General features: G+C 41.5%; 2 protein-coding genes across 3 annotated transcripts; one reads left to right on the forward strand and one right to left on the reverse strand.

Moving 5' to 3' along the window:
- Nucleotides 1–1,130: 1,130 nt before the first annotated feature.
- Nucleotides 1,131–10,816, reverse strand: Mrpl30 (mitochondrial ribosomal protein L30). 2 transcript variants are annotated; one of them, XM_027386818.2, is made up of 6 exons: nt 10,661–10,816; nt 7,888–7,994; nt 5,994–6,071; nt 4,187–4,267; nt 1,619–1,765; nt 1,131–1,403 (listed from the first exon to the last, which is right to left on the reverse strand). In XM_027386818.2, the coding sequence occupies exons 3-6, from the start codon at nt 6,042–6,044 to the stop codon at nt 1,200–1,202; spliced, it is 483 nt and encodes a 160-aa protein (XP_027242619.1). In that variant the 5' UTR covers nt 6,045–6,071; nt 7,888–7,994; nt 10,661–10,816; the 3' UTR covers nt 1,131–1,199. The 2 variants fall into 2 exon arrangements, with proteins under 2 accessions (XP_027242619.1, XP_027242620.1); XM_027386819.2 differs by lacking the exon at nt 7,888–7,994 and having other exon boundaries at nt 10,661–10,785.
- A 42-nt stretch (nt 10,817–10,858) lies between these two features.
- Nucleotides 10,859–21,064, forward strand: Mitd1 (microtubule interacting and trafficking domain containing 1). The gene is made up of 7 exons (XM_027386817.2): nt 10,859–11,083; nt 14,189–14,290; nt 17,109–17,245; nt 17,970–18,056; nt 18,751–18,866; nt 20,293–20,353; nt 20,632–21,064. The coding sequence occupies exons 1-7, from the start codon at nt 10,933–10,935 to the stop codon at nt 20,725–20,727; spliced, it is 750 nt and encodes a 249-aa protein (XP_027242618.1). The 5' UTR covers nt 10,859–10,932; the 3' UTR covers nt 20,728–21,064.
- Nucleotides 21,065–22,347: the final 1,283 nt, after the last annotated feature.

Genomic DNA, 22,347 nt, shown 5'->3' on the forward strand with positions numbered 1-22,347 from the left:
GACTTCCCCTTTCATGTTAGCCTGTTTATTGGTGTTTTTCAGAGACAAAATCTCACAGCAAACTTCTGGTTTTCAGGCCCTTACACTCTTTCTGCCTCCACTTTGACGATGTTCCTTGAGCCTTATGTGAGGAGTTACATTGTGGATGTGCTGACCGGGGCTGGACTCCCATGTCAGTTGATCTCCACACTGGAGGGAAATCATGCTTGGTACTAGAAATCTAATCAACTACAGATGGCCAGTGAGGTAGTAGGCCACTATAATTTATTTTTAAATTTACTTTATTTTATTGGTGTTTTACCTAGACGTATGTCTGTAAGGGTGTTGGATCCTGAAGCTACAGACAGTTGTGAGCTGCCACGTGGGTGCTGGGTATTGAACCCGGGTTCTCTGGAAGAGCAGTCAGTGCTGTTAACCACTGAGCCATCTTTGCAGCCTGGCCACTATAATTTCTATCTGCAGTCTAAAATGTATCCCTATCCATAGGTAAGTGTAACTCTCTCACTCAAAATCAAAAAAGCGTCTCTTTGCAGCAAATGGAAACCATTACAGAAAACCAAAACTGGTCTCTTGGGTTTTGCCTGTTTTGAGACAGGGTCTCAGTACATAGTCTTGGCTGGCGTAGAACTCAGTATATAGACCAGGCTGCCTTGAACTTACAAGAGACTCATTTGCCTCTCCCTTCTGAGTGCCAGGATGAAGGGTGTTTTTTACCACAGCCTGGCTCTTGCTTCCGATCTTGATCTTGCTGTGTGATGTCACCTATCATGCTACGATCCTGCAGGAGGTCCTCATGAGATAAGCTGCTGCAGCTTGGACTTTTCAGTGCTTTGAACCAAAATAAACCCCTTTGCCAAATAAGCTACCCAGCCTTGGGTACTTTGTTATAGCAGCACAGGACTGACTACAACATAGCTGCTCACAAAATGTGCAGAATTCAATGAGAAAGAAACTAAAGAAGAAAGCAGTTTCTATAAAGTGCTAATGACAATTGTTAAAGTGGCCTAAAGTTAGATGTCAGACACTGCATTCTTGCCCCTAAGATTCTTAGGGGACAAAGGGAGAGAATTTAACAAAGTAACATCACAACTCCCAAAGTCTATATCTCAAAGAATCATAGCAGCAGCAAATGAATGGACTGAAATACACTTTAATGAGTTCCTCAGTAACTGCAACTTGTAACCTGCAGCTGGGTGGCATCAGGACTTGGCTTCCTGCTCCACAGGCTTTAGATGCCACTGTACCACCAATTCCCCATTGCTCTTGAGGCACGTGCTAGACATGGTCTCTTCTGTGGGAAGTCCTTGTGGCAGCTTCAGGGGCTGGATTCGTATCAAGTGTTTAACCACTTTCAACTTTTCGTTCACTGAAGGGATGTTCTTGTGAATTTGAGGGCTATGTGCCTATGAACAAGAGGAGCAATATCATAGATCAATTTAAGAGGCAGTGGTACCGTTGCAGGAAAACATTAAGTTGAAGGCACATCCTTTCCAAATTAAATTATAGGTAGGTCACACTAAGTAACACATTTAAACAAAAGAAATACACGTAGTGTGGGTTTAAAAGTATGAGACCAAAGCATGCCGAAACTGACATGACTATTAGAACTGCTTCATACCTTCTGTAGTCCAAGCATCTTGATTGTATCTTTTTCCCAGTATGGACGCCTTTTTGTACTTTTTATTCTTGTGACAATGTGCAGTTTATGAGGATGCTGGGGGTCCCCACCATATTTTTCATGATCTTCAGGGCTAGGCTGAAACACCTAGAAAGGGAGAAGTATAAATGGTAATTCTTCCAACTTACAGTTTTTATACAGTGTCTATTCCTTTTCTTTAAAATGAACATACAAACAAAATTACACAGTGATCTCATCCCTAATCTGTATGCAATCCTCATCCTCAGACTGAATAGTTTAGACAAAGTTCAAGAGCTACATACTTCAAGAAAAAATGGGAGGCAGAGGCAGGTGGTCTCTGTGAGTTCAAGGCCAACCTGTTCTACAGATCCAGTTCTAGTACAGTTAGGGCTACACAGAGAAACCCTGTCTGGGGGTAGGGGGAGAAAAGGGAAATACCACACAGGTAAATGTTTTGTTTTGTTTTTTAGCGTTTGAACACAGTAGGAGCACTAGATGACATGAAAAGATTTAAACAGCAGGAGAATGAAGAGCAGTACAGGCTTCAGGTTTTTAGAAGGGGGCATTCAGCCAGTGCAGTTAGTATAAACAAATCTCCCCAGAGCTGAAAAACTCAAAATCAGAAATTGAGGGTTAAGTGGTAAATTCTGTCCTATACATTTTATCACATAAAAATATTAAGGGGTGGTGTTGGGGAGGTGGCTCAGAAGTTAGGAGTAATTGCTGCTTTTGCAGAGGACCAGGGTTCAGTTCTCAGTACCCACATGGTGCTCACAGCCATCCCTAACTCTAGTTCCCAGGATCTGCAGCTGTCTTCTGATCTCCACAGGCACCAGGCACTCACATGATACACCCACATACAGGCAGCCAGAAAAGTTAAGCACATAAAACACAATTTTAAAAATCTAAAAATAAAATAAATATACAGTTGAGGGAAAACATAAGGCTAAGGCTAAATGGTTTTTACTGGTGTAATTTACTCCCAAATATCTACCCGATACATTAAAAACTAACAGCCATACCAATAGCTGAACACAAGTATCTATACAGCTTCATTATTGCCCCAAACTGGAAGCAGGCAGGATGTCCTTCAGTAGGTGAGTACGTAAGTAAACTACATAAACCCTTAGCATGGACTGCTATCCAGCCATAAGAAGAAATAAACAATTAAGCCATGAAAAGATTTGGAAAAGCCTTATGTACAGTGAAAGGTAAAACTAGAAAGCAGGTAAAAAAAGATCATAGGTTGCTAGAATTTAGAAGTTATGGGTGGAAGTTAACAGGTGGCACACATGACATTTAGGGCATTGCATGGTTTCAATGAGACACTTCAACAGTGAATACATGACATTATACATTTGTCAAAATCCGTAGGATATACAGCATAAACAGTAACCCCTAGTTAATGTCTTCATTACTTCAAGTATTTTAATAATTGCTCTATATTAATACAAAATGTTAAGTATCAGGGGAAACTATGTGTTAAAAATCATAGAAGAAACCTCATGATTTCCTAATCATTTTCTTTTGTATAACTAAACTGTCTTACAAAATAAAGTTTAATTAATCAAAAAGCAAGAATGCTGTGGAATAATCTTTCTGTACACTGTGCGAATGTATGTTGCTATGATTGGTTTAATACACCAGCCAAATGGTCAACAGCTGAATAGGATAAATTTAGGCGGGAAAGCCGAACTGAGTATGAAGGGATGAGGAAGGGTGGAGTCTGAGGAGTCACCAGCCAGATGGAAAATGAGTCGAACACACAAATGGAACAGAGGTAAAAGCCATGAGCCTCAGGGCAGCACGTACATGAATAGAAATGGTTGTAAGTTGTAAGAGCTAGTTAGTAATAAGCCTGAGCTATTGGCTGAGCATTTATAATTTATATTAAGCCTCTGAGTGATTATTTGGGAGCAGGTGATCAGGACAGGAAAACTCTGCCTACACAAGAAAGCAAGTATAACCCAAACAAAATGAAAGCAAAGCAAAGCAAACAAACAAACAAAAATAAAAAAAAAAAAAAGCAACACATAGTCAAATGGAAAAGGTTCACATACGAAGATTCATTGTCTTCTCAGGACAATATCGATAAAAACCACAATATATAAAAGGAAAACCATAAGCAGGAATACATAGACTAGGAAGTAGTAAGAGCCCATTCCTATGAAAGTCAGCATGACAGTCACCATATTACAGTGCTTCAAACTCTACATTACATCTACATGGACATGTAACTTAACAGAAAACTAGCACCAGCAGGGCTGTGAGCTGGCACAAAGAGGGCAAATGTGCTTGCTGCCAAGCCTGATAACTCATGACTTGTGTTTCATTCCCCCAGTAGCCAGATGATGGTAAGAGAGAGATGACTCCACAGAACTGTCTTCTAGACTTCCACACACAAAGTCAGAGCATATGCGCACAAACACATGTGATCAAGGAAAGACACAATACAACAAACATACAATGTATTACGTTTTTTTAAACATTCAATTTTATAAAATTAGGTATTTTAAAAACTATTACTTAAAAAGAAACAGATCTTACTTTATCTGGAATTCTTGATCTGGTAAATTTGTGACGAATCCAATCTGTACCAATGAGAGACTCCACACCTTTATTCACAGTCTGAAGCAGAAAACATTTGTTATTTAGATCTCTGCCTAGTGTGAAAATTAGTATCTATCATTATTTAGGTAACAAATGTCTGATCTAATGTAATCTACAACAGCTAATGTTTAACTTGACTCCCTCACGGGAGTCTCATTTAAGCACTGGGGATGACAAAGCAAAAAGCATACACACATATACTTCCAGTCCGAGAGTTGGTTAACTTCCACCTCTGGGGTTACCCAGTCTCCACCGCCAAGGCTTGCCTTTGCCAATACAGTAACAGGTATTCAATACTGAATGCAGAAACAGGTGCTATTCAAGCAAACAGGAGTGGCTACTTTAAAATAATTTTATGTATAAGATAAGTGATGAGCTAAAGGTTGCATGTGCTGGTTACCTTGTTTATTTGTGTTTTTTTTTGGGGGGGTCCTTTTATTTGTTTTTTCCAGAGCTCAGGACTGAACCCAGGGCCTTGTGCCTGCTAGGTAAGTGCTCTACCACTGAGCTAAGTCCCCAACTCCAATGTACCAATTCTTAGGCTAGGCAATAAGTAATAATTTACCTTCAACAAAATCATGTAAAGGAAATCCCAAATGAGAGTGGGGTGGTGGCGGGCTGAGGAAAGAAGATTCCTTCAAGTTTGGGGCCAGCCCAAAGGGTATGAAACTATCTCAAAAACAACAAACATGCAAATCCACAGTGGGTTCTTCCTAGCCCTAACAATACCATTGGGCCCACTCCAACCTCTTATCTTCACTATTCAATTCTAGTTTACTCTTGCAGTTGGAAACAAACATTCATTGCAGCCTTTCACACAGTTAATCTCTTCTAGCCTCTGAATTACAGAGCTAACACCAACAACTAGAGAATAAATCCAGATGGGTTAAGAAAGGGAAGCCTGGTCTTTATATGCCAGAAATACAGGGCTTCTAATCCTAGTTCTGTTGCTTACAACTTCAAGATGCAAAACACACATCCTCCCAGGGGATCAGTTTCAAAAGAATCAAAAAGGAAATCCTACTGAATTCACAAGCTAACCTGAGGTAGCTGACATTTCTTTCCCTACAGTCAGGAGCTGTCAGCACCCAGTCTGGTCTCCATGTGTACATTAGTTATTCTACCACACACTCTAAACACTAAGAGGAAAGACGTGAAAATGCTAACACATTTCTTATCTTTGGGAGATTATCTTCTGCTTTTTCTGCTTATCTGACTTTCTGCGACTGAAAATGTATTCTTTTCATAATTGAAGGGTTTCCCCTAAAACTGTAACATTAAAAGAAACTAAGGGGGATCAGCAGTAGCCTTTTTATCGGCTTCATCTACAGGAAAAGATGTTTTGTGGTTGAAAATACTTAGAGAAAAATAGCATATAAAGCAGAAATAAATAAGGGCCAGGGTGTAGCTCAGCCAGAGCGTTTGCCCAGTGTTCACAAGGCTCTGAGATTGATGTTTGGCACCATGAGATAAATAGAACAAACCAAAACCAATCAATTTATATCAAAAGGAGATTTAAAAAAGACTAACTTGCTTGTGTGTTTTATGATCAAAAGGAGAGAAAAAAATGAAAGGACCAAACTTTTTGGCAGAGTGGTCACCTTGCATGCACAAAGCTGAGTTCAATCCCCAGCACTGCATGGACACTTGGGAAGTGGAGGTAGGCAAAGATTAAGGTTACCCTCAGTTACACAGTGAGTTTGAGGTCAGCCTGAGCTATATGACAAACACATAGGAAACATACCTGCAGTCTGCCTGGAGGCTTCTGAAATACTGAGCGTAAAATGCCAGCCATGAGTGTAGTAATTCTTCTCTTTAGAGGCTAAGAAATAGGAAACAGTGGTCAAAAACATTACAAATGGACAGATTTCCCCCTTCTATAGAGGTGAAACCACAGGCAGTCATTATACACTACACAATCCTATTTCCATCAAGTGAGTTTAGAGTCTAAGTCCATTTCATAAAACTGGGAAATGGAGTTTCTATCATCTGAAACTCTTCACAGTGAGTATAAAGAATATTGTTCATTTTTCTTTGTCAGGGAATCCACAGAAAATATGAAACTAGACAAGACTGAAGAAATTCCACCTCTTAAAATCAGAACCACGTACCCTGTTATTTTATATATGAAGAGAATTATTTCCAGAAAGTTATCATGTAGCCAAGGGTATCTAGCCATTAAGAGAGAATGTACAGATGGGCACTGGTGACATATGCCTATAACCCTACACTTGGGGAGCCTGGGGGCAGGAAGACTCTGAGTTCCAGGCCATCCTGAATTACACAGCAAGATCTAGTGTCAAACAAGCAAAACAGATAAAAAAACAAAACAAAACAAAACACAACACATAAGCCCCATCTCAGTTCTCCTAGCTGGATGTCCAGTATATTTTCACTAGATCGTTAACACTTTTCTGTTACCAAAACAAACAAACAAACAACAATTTAAAAAAAATAATGAGAGTTGCTGAAAAGATGGCTCAGTTGCTAAGGTACTTTTTGTGCAAGCTTGAAGACTTGAGTTCAAATAACCAGTACCTATGGAAAAGCTAGGTATGGTGGCCTGGGTCTACAGCCCTAGAGCTGGAGTAGAGACATTCCTGGAGCATGCTGGCCAGCCAGCTTACCCAAATTGGAAAGCTCTAGGTTGTGAGAGAGACCCTGTCTCAAAAATAAGATGGAGCATGTCTAAGAAATAAATCTCTGGCCTCCACTCACAAGTGCACCACTATACATTATGTATATACAAAATAGGTACTTTTTTTTTTTTTGCCTATTTATGTTTTTAAAAATGATTCTTCTGTATTGCTTCTGTAACCTCAAAAAGTATGTATTCAGATAGGTATGAAACAGGTATAGCCTAATGCACTCCAGGGGTAGACAGATGAGATTCATGAACTGAATGTATGCCTTGGGCAGATACTTGTGTGTAACGTCTTTTCCTTCTAAAGAAAACAGTACCGAGCTTACAAATTATCTATTTTATATAACATCAGAAATATTAGCTCTGTACCCCTAGTAGGGTAAGTGTGTACTATATCCTGACCAGATTCTGGCTCACAAGGTCTATAACCTTCTGTGATGTGAATGAAGAAACAGGTAAAGCCCAAGATGTCACCAGAGAAGAGCTGGACCTCAGAAAAACTGCTCAGCAGCTAAATTAATCAAATGCCAAACTAGTTTCTCACATTTCTTCCAAGTTAAGTATCATCTGAAAATCCAACTCATTTAGTGCTGCTTAACTTTTCAATTAGGTTTCAAGAAACAACTGATAGTCTACTGCACCCCGTACATCAGAAAGGAGCTACTCAGAAATGCAAACCTATGGGAATGTATTAAAGGGACAGATACAACTGAAAGAACTCCCAATGGCCCAACTGGATTGATTTAAACAACACTTGACAAAGTATCAGCTTATAACTGGAACAAAAAAACCAATGTGGGGAAAGTCCACACTTACATACATAGATAGGTAAATTAACTGGAAAAGAGAAACAGAGCTCCTTGTAGAAGAATTCTGTTTTTTTTATGGGGCTACTTCTCCTCAGGGAGACAGAGAAAACTATTCATCACTTCAGTGTATGCTTTGATGAAGAACTTGCTCCTAAGGAGTGCAGTATAGAAAAGGAGAAAATCACCTTTATAGAAACCGGACAAACACTACCTCCACCAGGTGATCAGGGATACGTAACACCAACGGTGATAGAAGCTGACAGCATTCCAGTCAGAGCTACATAGTGGGAACCTATCACAAAACAAAACAAAAAGTTGATACACTTGACAGACACAAAGATATGCGCCTACCTCAAAGTCCATTCATAACCCCACTTAAGAGAAAAGACCACCTCTAATTGAGGGTCACTGCCACTGTTCTAGCTAGTTTTATGCCAAACTCAAATAAACCCTGCTTATTTCTGTTCCTGTCCTGACTTCCTTCAATGGTGGACTATGAAAGTGTAAGCCAAATAAACTCTTTCTCCCCCAACTTGGCATCTTTTTGGTCATGGTGTTTCACCATAGCAATAGTAACCCTAACTTTCCACACTGTGGAAAACACTTCACTAGTACATTTTCAAATACCTCACTTCTCAAAACTGTCAAGGTCTTCAAAAACTAGAGACCTGAGAACTGGTCAAGAGGAACCCAAGAGCTACAATCTTTATGCATACTGTGTGCCATATTGATACATGGGTGGGATCCTGGAAGATAAAAGGACACTGAGAAAACTAAAAACTAAAAAAAATCTGTCTGAATAGAGCAAATAATGTTAACAATGTATCAATTTGGTTCAGCAGTTGTAATGACCACCCTACACTAATATTTGATGTTAAAAGGAGAAACTGAGCACGAAAGGTATAGGAACCCTGTATTAGCATCACCACTTCTCTGAAAACCTAATATTGGCTAAAAGTAAAGTTCATTCATTAAAAAAACAAACAAACAAAAAAACTGGGACTAGAATATGTTTCAGGGGTAGAATGTCAGGTATGCATCAGTTCCTGGGCACAAGAGTTAGTACTGTCTCCAGTGCCTCTCTGCTTTACCAAGATGAAAATCCAAGTCCTTAACCCTCACAGGGCAAGCCACTGCATATCACCATCAACCTCCACCCGTCTTCCCCCATATTCTCCTATTACTTTCTTGCTTCAGCAGAGTATCAGGCTTTCTGCATGACCCAGAACCAGCCAAGCTAAACTGCTTCTTCCCTTTGACTGTCTGGCATACCTTTCTTTTTCAGTTTTTGGCTCAACCCTTATCTTAGCAATGAGGTCTACCTGGATCAGGTTGTTTCAGTTTCACCATTACTTTCTGTTGAATGAGGTCTCCCTCCATCAAACTGTCTAACATTTTCAGCCACACTGCTGCCAGCACTCTCTGTCCCTTAGATACTTGTGTTCTATTGTAATTTACTAATTTACCATTAGCAGCTGTCTCCATTCAAAACACAGGACCGTGCCAGAAGACAAGGACTTTAGAGTTTGTTTTAGATCTATTTGAGTCATAGGTGTCTCTCAGAGCAGCGTCTGCATTCAAGATTTTCTGCTGAAGTTTAATTTACAGATATAAGCAGGTGTCACCATCAAAACTAACTGATTTTGTTGTTGGTGTTGGTTGTGTCCCATGTCTTCCCTGCCCCACTGTTGTATGTGGGGGTGGGTACTGGGGACCAAACCAAGAGCCCTGCACATAGAAAACAAGTGCTCTCCAGCTTCAAAATTCTATGTCTCATTAAAGTAGAGGTTATTCTTATTACATTTATAACTTTTGGACTTAGAAAAAATTACACTGCCATCAACTGTACAGCAGCTTTCCTGTGTACTTCTTCAAAAACCAGAAAACCTGGGCTGGGGAGATGATGGCCCAGCAGTTAAGAGCACTGGTTGCTCTTCCAGAGGACCCAAGTTTGATTCCTAGTGACCAAATGGCAGCTCACAAAAGTTTGCAACTCTGGTTCCAGGGTCTCTGACAATCTTCTGGTCTCCTTGGACACTGTCACAGATATTACAGGCCAAACGCCCATACACATAGAAAGAAACAAACTATAAAATACCATTCATCACATGAGATCTACAACCTATTTCTATTTTTTAACATACGAATGTATGTATAAATACAGAAAAATCTGAAGGTTGTCAAAACCATTTTTTCTTCTCCCTCACCTCCAATATCTCTTAGTTTTGTTCTTAGTTTTTGTTTTGTTGGGTATTTTTGTTTTGATTTTTGCAATGGCTTTGAATATAAACGGTTCTTTACCTCCAAACTACAGCACCAGCTCTTAAGTTGTTATGTTTGCTTTTTTTCTTTCTAAAGAGATTACACGCACACATATTCCTGAAATGTAGAATACAGAACTCCCCATGGAATCAACTGAGATCTCTGAAGTCAACAATTGCTTCTCTTCCCAGAATTTCCTGGGCCTAAAAGTATTAAACAGCAGTCATAACCGCTTCTTAGCCAAAAAAGAAGGAGCTAGATAGGTGACGATTAAAGCAGTTTGCAAAAATCATTGTCTTTCGTAAACAGCAGCTCTAAAAACTCTGCATTCTAAGTCGAAATAACTTAAAATTAAGTAAGTTTTGCCTTTTAAAAAATTTTCCACTGTTGCTCAATGTGAAGAGTCCTAGAGTTATAAACAGAAGCACTGAAAGAGCTACAGACATTCCCAAGCAGACAGGCTCGGACGGCTCGGACCTAGGGCTACAAGAGTGAGGCTCTCAAGAGAGACGTCGACGCAGCAACCCGCGAATAAAGTGACAACTCGGCCGCTTTCAGAGGCCCAAGAAACAGGTCCTGGGCACAGACCTATTTGTCGCCTGGACCTCCAACCCAGAACGGAAAAAGGAAGTCAGTCAGCATCTGCAGCGAGCACACACAATATGCAATGCCTCTAGCTCCCGCAGCCACACTCACCAGGGACCACCCTGTCCAGTCTGAACGTCCCTGCAACCCGAAGGAGCGGAAGCGAGGCAAGCGGACTCAGTGCGACACTCACACCACGCCGGTGCCACCACAATGCGCACATTTCTTTGGTTCCGCGAATGGTAGTTTTGTTCCGGCCCAGGGACTCCCATTCACCAAGCTGCATAGAAGACTGCGCAGGCGCTGCAGTGTCACGTGTGCGCTTCCTGGGGTTGGGTGCTAGCGGTGGGAGGATCTGGCGGAGCCCGGGAGTTCTCGCTGTGATGGCTAAGTCCAGCCTGGGCCAGGATTCCGACAGCACCGCTGCAGTGGCGGTGCTAAAGCGGGCAGTGGAGCTGGATGCAGAGTCCCGGTACCAGCAGGCTCTGGTGTGTTACCAGGAGGGGATTGACATGCTCCTGCAGGTTCTCAAAGGTGAGCTAGTTTCGGTTTCCGCTCTATCTGGGACAGAGTGAAACTTAGGAAAACGAAACTTCCTAACTACCTAGAAGCATTCCAATTGAGGAGCTGTAGTCTGATATTCTGCGGGACAACAGAGGTGGTGGTGGCCTTTGTAGTAGACTGATGGTACCACAAATGAGCATAGGTCACTGTCCTGAAACGCAAGAGACATAACCAAATATAAGACATAAGCTTTGCTAGGTCTTGCGTCTGAATGAAATTTATTTTTTGTTGTTACTTTGCGACAGGATTTTTCTCCTCTCTGTTACTCTGTCTCTCCTTCCCGCCCCCACGATGACCCAATGAGCTTCATTAGGGTGGAAGTTTGTTTACAGGCATATGTGCACCTTGCCGGTGACTGCACCACTGAATAAACTGTCTGTCTTCCCCAACATTTTATAAACACACTCACACAAAGATGGGGGCGGGCTTGAACCTTTCCCTCTTTCATGACAGTGTTAAAAGCCGAAGTTTGTGGTTATCCTGTACAAGTAATCACGGCTACTGTGAGTTAGAGTGCAACAGACATGTCATGCTGGAAAGTCTTGAGTACACACCACCCCTTCCCTTCCTCTGGCTCTTCTCCCTTCTGCGCTTTCTTCTGGGGTGTTCCCCCAAGGCTGGAGGTGGGGGTAATAGATGCCTCACTTATGACTGGGCATTCAACAGTCATTAATTTTGTGTGCTTCAACCAGTTATCAGTCTCTGCAGTTGCTACTCAGTTCTGGCTTCTAATGTTGACAACAGCACTATTCTGTGGCTGCAAACATAATTATGTAGAAGACGATTTGACAGACACATCATGTCGTTTTAATAAAACAACAGCAGTGGCCAACCCCCATGATCTATGACCTCCACAGTCTTGTACTTTTCATCAGATGTGAATTCTCTCCTGTCATGCAGGCATCAGATCCGATCAGAAAGCAGTTTGGTACCCCATACCATGTGCCATATATGCCAGGACATATAGCCCCATGCCACTATTGCATCAACGGGCTCATCTAGTCCAGCTGGTTGGTTTTAACACAGTGTATGACTGGGTAAGACAATTCTCCCCCAGCAGCCTGTGTAGCATCTCCCACCAGTATGAGAACTATCCAACAAGGAGGAAGCTTCAAACCCAGTTCCAGCTTGATATCTCATTGTCCCGAGACCAAGGCATGTGGTGTGTTCAGCAATAGAGTCCTACCAACTACTTTTGGTGGGCATCCAAAAGCAGTGGCAATTCCTATATTGTTTTGGGGATCTCGTAGGTCCACTCCCAGCCCCGGGATTTACCTTTAGTAACTCATGTTTTTTTGTAGCAGCTTTATCTATCCACAGAGAATACCTCTACTTAAAACTTTTAAACATTATTTATTTATTTATTTTTGGTTAATTTGCTGTCCTGGTTAAGGTTACTATTGCTATGATGAAACAGCATGGCCAAAAATAAGTTGGCGAGGAAAAAATTTTTTCAGCTTACCCTTCATGTTATTGTAGTCCGTTACTGAGGGAAGTCAGGGTAGAACTCAAGCAAGGCAGGAACCTGAAGGCAGAAGCTAATTTAGAGGCATTGAGAGGTGCTGCTTCCTGACTTGCTCTTCGAGGCTTGTTCAGCCTGCTTTCTTATAAAACCTAGGACCACCAGCTCAGGCATGGCACCACCAACAATGGGCTGGGCCCTTCCTCACCAATCACTAATTAAAAAATATGCCCTACAGGCTTGCTTACAGCCCTAATTTATGGAGGCATATTTATTCCTAACCCCAACTCCCCAGACAAGGTTTCCCTGTGTGTAGCCCTGGCTGTCCTGGAACTCTCTATGTACACCAGGGAGGCCTCAGATTTGTCTGCCTCTGCCTCCCAAGTGCTGGGATTAAAGGCATGTGCCATTGAGCCTAGAGAGGCATTTTCTTAATTGAGGTTCCCTCCTCTAAGATGACTTTTTTTTAGCTTGTGTCAAGTTATATAAACCTATACAACACACTTCCCAAATATCAGCATTGTTAGTGTTGGCTAACCCTCTTCCCCAAGCCTTCTCTCCAGGTATGGTGGCTAGTTTTATGTCAGCTTGACACAAGCTAGATTTATCTGAAAGAAGGGAATATCAATTGAGAAAGTGCTCCCATAAGATTTGTCTGTAGAGCATTTTCTTAATTAGTGATGATGGGGGAGGGTCCAGCCCATTGTGGGTTATCATATCCCTAGGCTGGTGGTCTTGAGTTCTATAAGAAGGCCAGCTGGACAAGCCACTAAGCAGTACTTCTCCATGGTCTCTGCATCAGCTCTTCCTCAGGGTTCTTGTCCTGTTTAAGTTCCTGCCCTGATTTCCTTTGATGATGAACAGTGCCATAGAAGAATAAGCCAAACCTGACAGTGGTTTTACATACCCTTAATTCCAGCACTTGGGAGGCAGAGGCAGGTGGATCACTATGAGTTTGAGGCCAGAGGCCAGCCTGGTCTACTAAGTGAACTCTGGGACAGCCAAGGCTACAAAGAGAAACCCTGTCTTTGAAACACACACACACACACACACACACACACACACACACACACACACACACACACTGAGAGAGAGACAGACAGACAGACAGAGACAGAGAGACAGAGAGAGAGCCCAAAACTCTACAAAGTACATTTGGAGGTGAGAGAACTTTCTCACCACCATTTGGGTCATAGGGATGGAATTCAGAATTTCAGACTTAGTGGCAAGTAGCTTTTCCTGCTGAAACATCTTACTGGTCCCTGTCTTGCTCTTCTATAACAACTGTTTGTGTGTAATAACAGACATGTAGGGGAACTGCATTAATCCCTTGCAAGGGCAGCAACTCGGTGACCTCCCACTGGGCTCTGCTACTTGGAGGTTCCACTGATTTGTAACTTTGTTACACAGGACAAAGCTTCCCATTCACGAACCTTTGAGGGAGGAGGTACACTTAAATCATATCCAAGGGAAGAGATAGAAGATGTTTATTTGTTCAGAAGAACCACAGAAGGACACTCCAGCACACTGAATTTGAGCACATTGTAAAAGGGAAGGGAACTTGTGGGAAACTTGACAAAAATCCTGTTCTTTTTTTTTTTTTCAATTTGCAGGTACCAGAGACTCTAGTAAGAGATGTGTTCTCAGAACGAAAATCTCTGACTACATGGATAGAGCAGAAAACATAAAGAAATACTTAGACCAAGAAAAAGAAGGTAAAGGCTGTTTTTTAAGAACATGTCTGGGTTTGGGGTTCAGGGGCAGGATGCAGCATGAGGCTCTGGGTTCAAAGCTACTGCTTGTTGGAGCATGGTGTGGTCTGGGCCACTTGTGCCTAGGAGCTTAACAAATTGCTCTGTGTTTCCTTCTTCCTCATACAGAAGTTATTCTTAACAGTGTCTGGTTTTCAGTTTGGGACCTGGGGATTCAGACATCCTTTAAATACCTGATAAAAGCTTGGCCATTTTTAAGGCATTTGCAGATCGCTCTGAAGCGTATGGGTGAACCTCAATTTAAGAATATTGTAGAAGAATACCGAATGTGGATCCTGTGTTTATTTTCTCTTTTATGAAAAGATGAAAATCACTAGAATAGCTAAAGACACTCCAGAGGCTTCGCAAAGGTTTCGGTGACTCAGCATTTCACCAGTTATGTATTCCTGATGATTGAGAGGTGAGGTAGGTATTCCTCTGGATCTGTCATGAGTTCCCAGCTCATGAGCATCTGTGTGAGTGGGTGTGGCCACCCCACCTGAAGCACACTGGTGTTTTTACTGCCAGAGGTGCTGCTACCCTCCAAAGCTTAGGCCTCCAGGCCTCAGCTCTTCTCCCTATTTGTCCTTACCACCACCCTCTCCCCACCTCTTCCTAGGGTTCTGTACTAATTATACCCAGGTTATGGTGGTTGAGCAAACAGTTAAATTAGCCTATGTGACTGGTTTGGCTTAAAAACAGATGCATGGTTAGTAGTGTTATCTCTATGGAAAGGCTGTTTTGTTTTTGTTTTGTTGTTTTTAGTGGTGCTGGGGATTGAACCCAGTGTCTTATGTTTACTAGGGGAGTACTCTACTGCTAAACTATAACCACAATCCAGATTTTTAAAATTTCTTTTGGGGAGGGTTGGGTTTTTGTTGATTTTTTTTTCCTTTTCCAAATGGGGGTTTTACTATGTAGTCCTGGCTAGCCTGGAATTCTCTTTGTAGACCAGGCTGGCCTTGAACTCATAGAGCTCCACCTTTATCTATAGAATGAAGAAAAGGCTTCCCTTTTTGAATTTACCTTTCTGACTTTGACTTTGCACTTACACTTTTGCTCATTCAGCAGTTCTGGAAGACACACTGAGCACATCCAGCTTACCTGTTGTTTGTTTATTCCTTTTTCATTTTACACAGTCTCATAAGAACTTTAGTCCTCATAGCATGAACTGCTAAAAGTCTGATTAAAACATACCAGGGCATGCTTAGCGTGTGCAAAGCCCTAGATCTGAAGCACCAAAAGCAAGCAGACAAACAAGCAAACCAACAAGAAGCCTTAAAACCAGGAAAAAAAGCCGGGCATTGGTGGCGCATGCCCTTAATCCCAGCACTCGGGAGGCAGAGGCAGGCAGATCTCTGTGAGTTAGAGGCCAGCCTGGTCTCCAGAGCGAGTGCCAGGATAGGTTCCAAAGCTACACAGAGAAACCCTGTCTCAAAAAAACAAAACAAAACAAAACAAAACAAAAAAACAGGAAAAAAATACAGCCAGGCTATGGTGGTGCATACCTGTAGTCCAAGCACTTGGGAGGTAAAGGCAAAAGGATAAGGAATTCAGGGTCACCCTCAGCAATGTAAGGAGTTTGTGGCCAGCCCTACATTTGACCCTGTCCCAAAACAAAGCCTTAAAGAAACACTCTTAAAGTGCTAAGAATGGCTTCTAAACTCCATTGTACTGGTACATGTTTAAAACTCACTTTAGCCATGAGATTGCAAGATATGAAATGGCAAGTCTGAAAAGAAAGCTAAGTACATCCTGTGTTCTGCCCACTGTGACAGGGTCTTAGCGACAGCTGTGTGCAGTCAGTCCTCCCTTGTATAAATTTGTCTGTCAGAGACAGAGAAGCAACCTTTTTCAAGAAACCTCTTGTGCTCTTGTGGTCTGGAGAGGTGTTACAGCAGAGCACTAGCTGCTCTTGCAGAGGACAACCCCCCGCCCCCAACCTTTCAGTTCCCAGAACCCACATGGCAGCTCACAACCATTTTTAACTCAACTTCTGGGGAATCGAAGGCCCTGTTCTGACCTCTGAGAACACTGCATGTGTGTGGTACAAATTCATACAAATGCCTATTCATACACATAACATAAAACAATTTTTTTTTTTTAAATTTTAAAATGGGAACATCTGGATGGCCTCCTTTGCCTAGCCTCTGTGAAGGCAGGAAATCTCCTTTGGAATAGTATTTTTCTTCTTTCCCTATGTGTAAGAAACATTTTGCAGTTGCATAATGTAGAGCAGGCATGTGATAGCTACTGAGTAAATGAGTTTAAAAGATTGTAACTTGGCTGGAGAGATGGTTCAGAGGTTAAGAGCACTGACTGCTCTTCCAGACGTCCTGAGTTCAATTCCCAGCAACCACATGGTGGCTCACAACCATCCGTTATGAGATCTGATGCCCTCTTCTGGTGTGCAGACATACATGGAAGCAGAATGTTGTATACATAGTAAATAAATAAAATCTTTAAAAAAAAAGATTGTAACTTATTCTGATTAATCGCTATGTGCAACGTATTAGTTGTGTAAAAAGGAAGTCTTCACGGTGGGGTGGTTCAATGGGTAAAACCACCTGCCAACAAACCTGTGGACCCGAGTTCAATCCCTGGGGACAGACCCACATAGTAGAAGGAAAAAAAACTAACTCTCACAAGTTGTGCTCTGACCTCTACAAAAGATGCTTCGTGGCATGGTCACACCCACTTGCATGCCCACACACAAAAGAATAAAGGTGTAATTTTAAAAAAAGTGATCACTGGTCACATTACTGTAGCTTGTGTTTCGTAGATGGAAAATATCACAAGCAAATTAAAATAGAAGAGAATGCAACTGGGTTCAGTTACGAGACACTTTTTAAAGAATACCTTCATGAGACAGTTACGGAAGTTTGGATAGAAGACCCTTATATTAGACAAACTCATCAGGTAAGTGGAATGTGCTAAACTGTAGTGAAACGTGACTGTACAGTCAGCTGTCTGTTTTTATGGGTTTCCTATCCATGCATTTGATGGAGGATGAAAAATACTGTTAGAAATCCTATCTGCACTAACATACAAACATGTCAGTATAACAATAATGCGAAGTGTTTACATTGTATTGGGTAGCATAAGTAGTTGAGAGATGATGTAAAGTTCTCAGGAGGGTGTGTGTAGGTTCTGGGATGATAGAACATCATTTAAAACAACAGATAGGGGTGGGGATGGAGAGAGGGCTCAGAGGTTAAGAGCATTGTCTGCTCTTCCAGAGGTCCTGGGTTCAATTCCCAGCAATCACATGGTGGCTCACAACCATCTGTAATGAGATCTGGTGCCCTCTTCTACCCTGCAGGCATACATGCAGGCAGAACACTGTATATATAATAAATCTTTAAAAATAAATAAAATAAGCTGGGTGGTGGTGATGCATGCTTTTAATCCCAGCACTTGGGAGGCAGCAGATCTCAGTGAGTTCGAGGCCAGTGTGGTCTGCAAAGAGAGTTCCAGGACAGCCAGACTGTTACATAGAGAAAACCTGTCTCAGAAAACAAAGCAAACAAACTTAAAAATAAGTAAATAAGGTAATGGATGGAAGCATCTGGACAGGACCTTGCTGGACTCTGAGGGAAAACTATACGAGGAGTTAGTGCTAATCCATCCTAATACCTTTCAGCTGTATAACTTCCTTCGGTTTTGTGAGATGCTGATTAAGAAGCCATGTAAAATAAGAACTATTCACCTTCTCACCTCTGTGGATGAAGTAGGTATCTGAAAAACCTCAATCTTTCTTGACTTACTGCGTTCAGTTACAAGTTACCTGGTCCAGTACTTCAGCTAGATGTATTTCCTTGGGAACAACTCACCATGTAGAATCAAGCATAGCATATCTTAAGGAAAAGGCTATTGATTTGAGAGTGTTGACCTTCTCTTCAGCCGTTTTGTTGAGTTTGAGTAGTTTGTCATTTTTAGTCTTGGGTGTCAGAGATCATGCAGTCTCACTAGTGACAGTTCTGTCCCTTACTGCGTGTATCTGACATTATGTTGTTGCTGTGTCTCTTTTGATTTTGTCTTAAGTAGGAGTGCATCCAAATAATTGTAATTTCCTGGATTAGTCTAAGAAGCAGGCAGTCTCATGTGGATGACTGAATATCATTACTAAAATACATTTAAGGATGCTGGACATGGTGCCACATGTCTGCGCGCCTAGCAACAGGGAGGCTGAGGCAGGAGGGAGTTGTGTGGTATTCACATGAGGAAAACAATAATCTGTCTAAAAACAATATATAAGAAAGAAAAGAATTACCCATTCTTCGGTTGCTTCTTTGAGACAGAAATATTGAAATTAATATAGAATCTTTTCAGTTTAATCTCTCCATGGTATTCATTGTATAGCTCATGGATAATTTAAGTTATTAATAACTGAGGAAGTAAATTATGTTTTATGCCACCAATAGGGCTTTGGGAATGCACAGCAAAGTAGTGGCCTGGAAGAAATAAAACAATCCCTCAGGAGTCATGGAGTGCTGTTGGAAATAAATTATTCTTCATCTATACATGACCGAGAAATTAGGTTAGTATATAATATTTTATTTTTTTCATAGCTGAGGCACACCTTAAAAATTCCAGTGTAATATAATTATATACACATATTTAAATATTAAAACTTCAAATCAAGCTGAAACTTAGTAACTTTGCCTTTTGGAGAAGAAACCTTGGCTTGCCTCTGTAGAGTGAATTTAGTTAATTCCTAATCAAATAATGAGTTCTGTGTCATGTGGGAAGTTCTTTTGTGCAGACCATAGCCAGTGTTATGGTAGGAGATAATTCCTTTCCTACTGAAATTACTATTTACCTGGTGTGGCTTCCTTCGTGGTATGTTGTGGTAGTGTGCTATTAATCAGGAAGCATACATACATACAGCTTCTTAGGGATCATACTAAGATCCCTTCCTTCCCTTTAGCATAGTGGTTTTCATATGATACAGCGGAAGAGACCCTTGTTTTTAATTCAAAGTCAATCAGAAGCTAAATATGAAAAATGGATGGCACTGCTGCCATGTTGAAGGGGAGGTCAGGGGCTGGGCTGCCCTTGGGATTCCAATCCCTATCTCTGCATAGTGGCACTGTGTTAGTCAGGGTTCTTTAGAGGAACAGAACTTAAAGAAGGTCTATCAAAATGGAACGTCTGAGAACCCAGTAGTTGTTGAGTCCATGAGGCTGGAAGTCTCAGCTGGTCTTCAGTATATGATGGAATCCTGAAGAAGTAGACTCTAATGCCAGTGAAGGAATGGGAGAGCAAGCAGGCAATGAGAGCAAGCTTCCTTCTTCCGTGACCTTTATATAGGCTGCCACCAGAAGGTGTGGCTCAGATTAAAGGTGGATCGTCCCATTTCAAAGATATGAATTAGAAGTGGGTCTTCCCACTTCAAGTAGTTTTGATATTGTTGTTGTTTCATTGTTTGTTTGTTTATTTTCAAGACAGGGCTTCTGTGTGTAATAGCCCTGAATGTTATATCCATTTGCTTCTGTCTCCTGAGTGCTGGTATTAAAGATACGTGCCACCATGCCTGGCTCCCACTTCAAATAGTTTAATTAAAGAAATAAAATCCTCCAGAGGTGTGTACAACCATTTGGGTTTTAGTTAATTCCAGATGTAGTCAAGTTGAAAACTGTCATCCCACACACCTTTGAAATGTCAACACACTCTTCCTAAATGTCCTTTGCAAACCACTTGTTTGCAGAGAAGAGCTTGAGCAAGCTGAATTCAAAACTAGCTTTCCATTTAATGGTTAAGTTCTTTCTCCACCAATCAGATTAGCTGATGATGTTTAGTGCTCCTTTTGTTTTCTTTATAGACTGAGCTTGGGACTAACCCCAGGTTTGATTCAGCTCATGCTTTTCTTTGTTAGGGGGAAAGCTTGATGATGCTTAACCAACTCTGGCTTTAAAAACTAACTCAAATGTCTTGGATATAATACTATACACTAATTTTAATAGGTTCAACACTGGATGGATGTTTAAAATTGGAAGGGGACTCGATTATTTTAAGAGACCACAGGTAGGATATGATTTATTTATTTATATTACATCTTGACTGAAGTTTCCCCTCTCACTTCTTCTTCCAGCCCCTCCTCCCACATCCCCTCTCCCCCAGATCCACTCTTCCTCCTTTCTCTTCAAGGATATGATTTTATGATTAACTGTGAGCACTGCTTTCTTGTTTGTTTGGATGAACTCCTGGGCTCTTAGCCTCCAGAGTGGCTGGCACTGTAGTTGGAGCATCATGCTTGGCTTTTTGTATGTGTCATTTATAACAGTACTCTCTTTTCTTCATAGGGTCGTTTTTCCCTTGGATATTGTGATTTAGATCTGAGACCATGCCATGAAACAACAGTGGACATTTTCCATAACAAGCACACAAAAAAGATATGACGTGTAATAACCTAACTATACATTTCTGCTTTGGATGGTTTCAGCCCATTTTCTGTTGCTAAAACTGAATACCATACACTGGATAATATATAAAGAGTAGAGGTTTAGGCTTTGGCATCTGGGGAGGATCATTTTTCTGCATCCCAATGGTAAAATGCAACAAGATGGAGCAGGCTTTGTAACAAAGCTTGTGAAGCAAAGCCGCCACCTCAGAGGTCTCCCCTCTCTCAACATTGCTGTACTAGGGACCAAGATCCAACACACAAACCTTTGGGGACATGTTCAAACCATAGCAAGCAAATACTGAACTTGTTCCCCCCCCCCCTTTTTTTTAAAACATTGGATGTATTTTTATAATGTATGAGTTTAACAATAAATGTTTACATTTCTACAAATTTCTGGATCTGCAAATATGCTGTTCAGTAGATTTGCATGTTTCTTTTTTAAGATGGAGTTAACTGAAAGATTTTACTAGCTTCTGGTTGGTGGAGAGTAGGTCAGCAAGTATTGCACAGCTGTTATGAGGACAACTGGATGTTAATCTTGCTCCTGGGAGTTTAGAGTTCCAAAATGAAAATCACAGATTACAGTGCTTGTAAGAGACAGATGGGCTGAGGGCCTCGTAATGAGAAGAAAAGTCCATGTGGCTGAAGATGAAGCCCAAGGTGTATCACATCCTAGTGTGTGCCATTCCTGGCTTCCGTCCCTGGCACCACAAACAAGAACAGTGGTTACAGTTAAGATAGTTGTCAGCTAGGCTTGATGGGGCATTGTTGTAATCCATTCCTGGGAAGCAGAGGCTGGTGGATCCAGAATTCAGGGTCATTCTAGTCTCTATAGAGAGCTTGAGGCCAACCTGGACTATGTGATACCTTGCCTCCAAAAACAAAAATAAATGATAGCCTTTGGGAGATGTTCTCTGGCTCTCGGATGTCCAACATTACAGAGCTCCATAAAGTCAACTCACCCAGTTGAGTTATCTTCACGTAACTGTCCTGGCAGGGCCCAGATGCATCTACCCATCCCTGTGGCTATCGGGCTGATGAAATAATGGTCCTCAATAAGTTGACATTTCCCCAGGAATCTCATGCAGGGAGAAGGTAAGACTGTAGCTGTGGTACCAGCCAGAGGAGGATCTTGTCACCCAGGAAAAAAATCTATTTCACACAGTCTGACAACTCAGTCAGACTGGAGTGTAGACAATGAGGAGCCAGTGACACCCACATCCACAGGAAGCTGTTGCCCTATTTTTTATTTGTTTGTTTATTTGTTTTCCATGAACAAAACTTCTTGGAGGAGTTGTTTTTGCATTTCCTCACCAGCTCTTCCACTCCTTTCACTGTTGGCTGCTGTCCAGAGCACTGCAGTGAGGCCATTAAGGTTGGGAGTAACCTTTATACCACCTTACTCCATGAGCACTTTCCTTCTTTTTTTTTAACTTAATTAATTAATTAATTAATTAATTAATTAATTATGTGTACAGTGTTCTGCCTACATGTATGCCTGCATGCCAGAAGAGGGCACCAGATCTCATTACAGATGGTTGTGAGCCACCATATGGTTTCTGGGAATTGAACTCAGGACCTCTGGAAGAGCAGCCAGTCCTCTTAACCTCTGAGC

Source organism: Cricetulus griseus, assembly GCF_003668045.3.
Source record: "Cricetulus griseus strain 17A/GY chromosome 1 unlocalized genomic scaffold, alternate assembly CriGri-PICRH-1.0 chr1_1, whole genome shotgun sequence".
Lineage (NCBI taxonomy): Eukaryota > Metazoa > Chordata > Mammalia > Rodentia > Cricetidae > Cricetulus > Cricetulus griseus.

Bases quoted from the DNA above. Each gene is read 5' to 3' on its own strand.
- Mrpl30 (XM_027386818.2), bottom strand. From the start codon at position 6,044: ATGGCTGGCATTTTACGCTCAGTATTTCAGAAGCCTCCAGGCAGACTG. The intron at 4,268-5,993 runs GTATGTTTCCTA...TTTCTGCTTCAG, and splicing joins AGCCTCCAGGCAGACTGCAG to ACTGTGAATAAAGGTGTGGA. The intron at 1,404-1,618 runs GTATGAAGCAGT...TCTTGTTCATAG, and splicing joins AGATGCTTGGACTACAGAAG to GCACATAGCCCTCAAATTCA.
- Mitd1 (XM_027386817.2), top strand. From the start codon at position 10,933: ATGGCTAAGTCCAGCCTGGGCCAGGATTCCGACAGCACCGCTGCAGTG. The intron at 14,291-17,108 runs GTAAAGGCTGTT...TGTGTTTCGTAG, and splicing joins CTTAGACCAAGAAAAAGAAG to ATGGAAAATATCACAAGCAA. The intron at 18,867-20,292 runs GTTAGTATATAA...TAATTTTAATAG, and splicing joins ATACATGACCGAGAAATTAG to GTTCAACACTGGATGGATGT.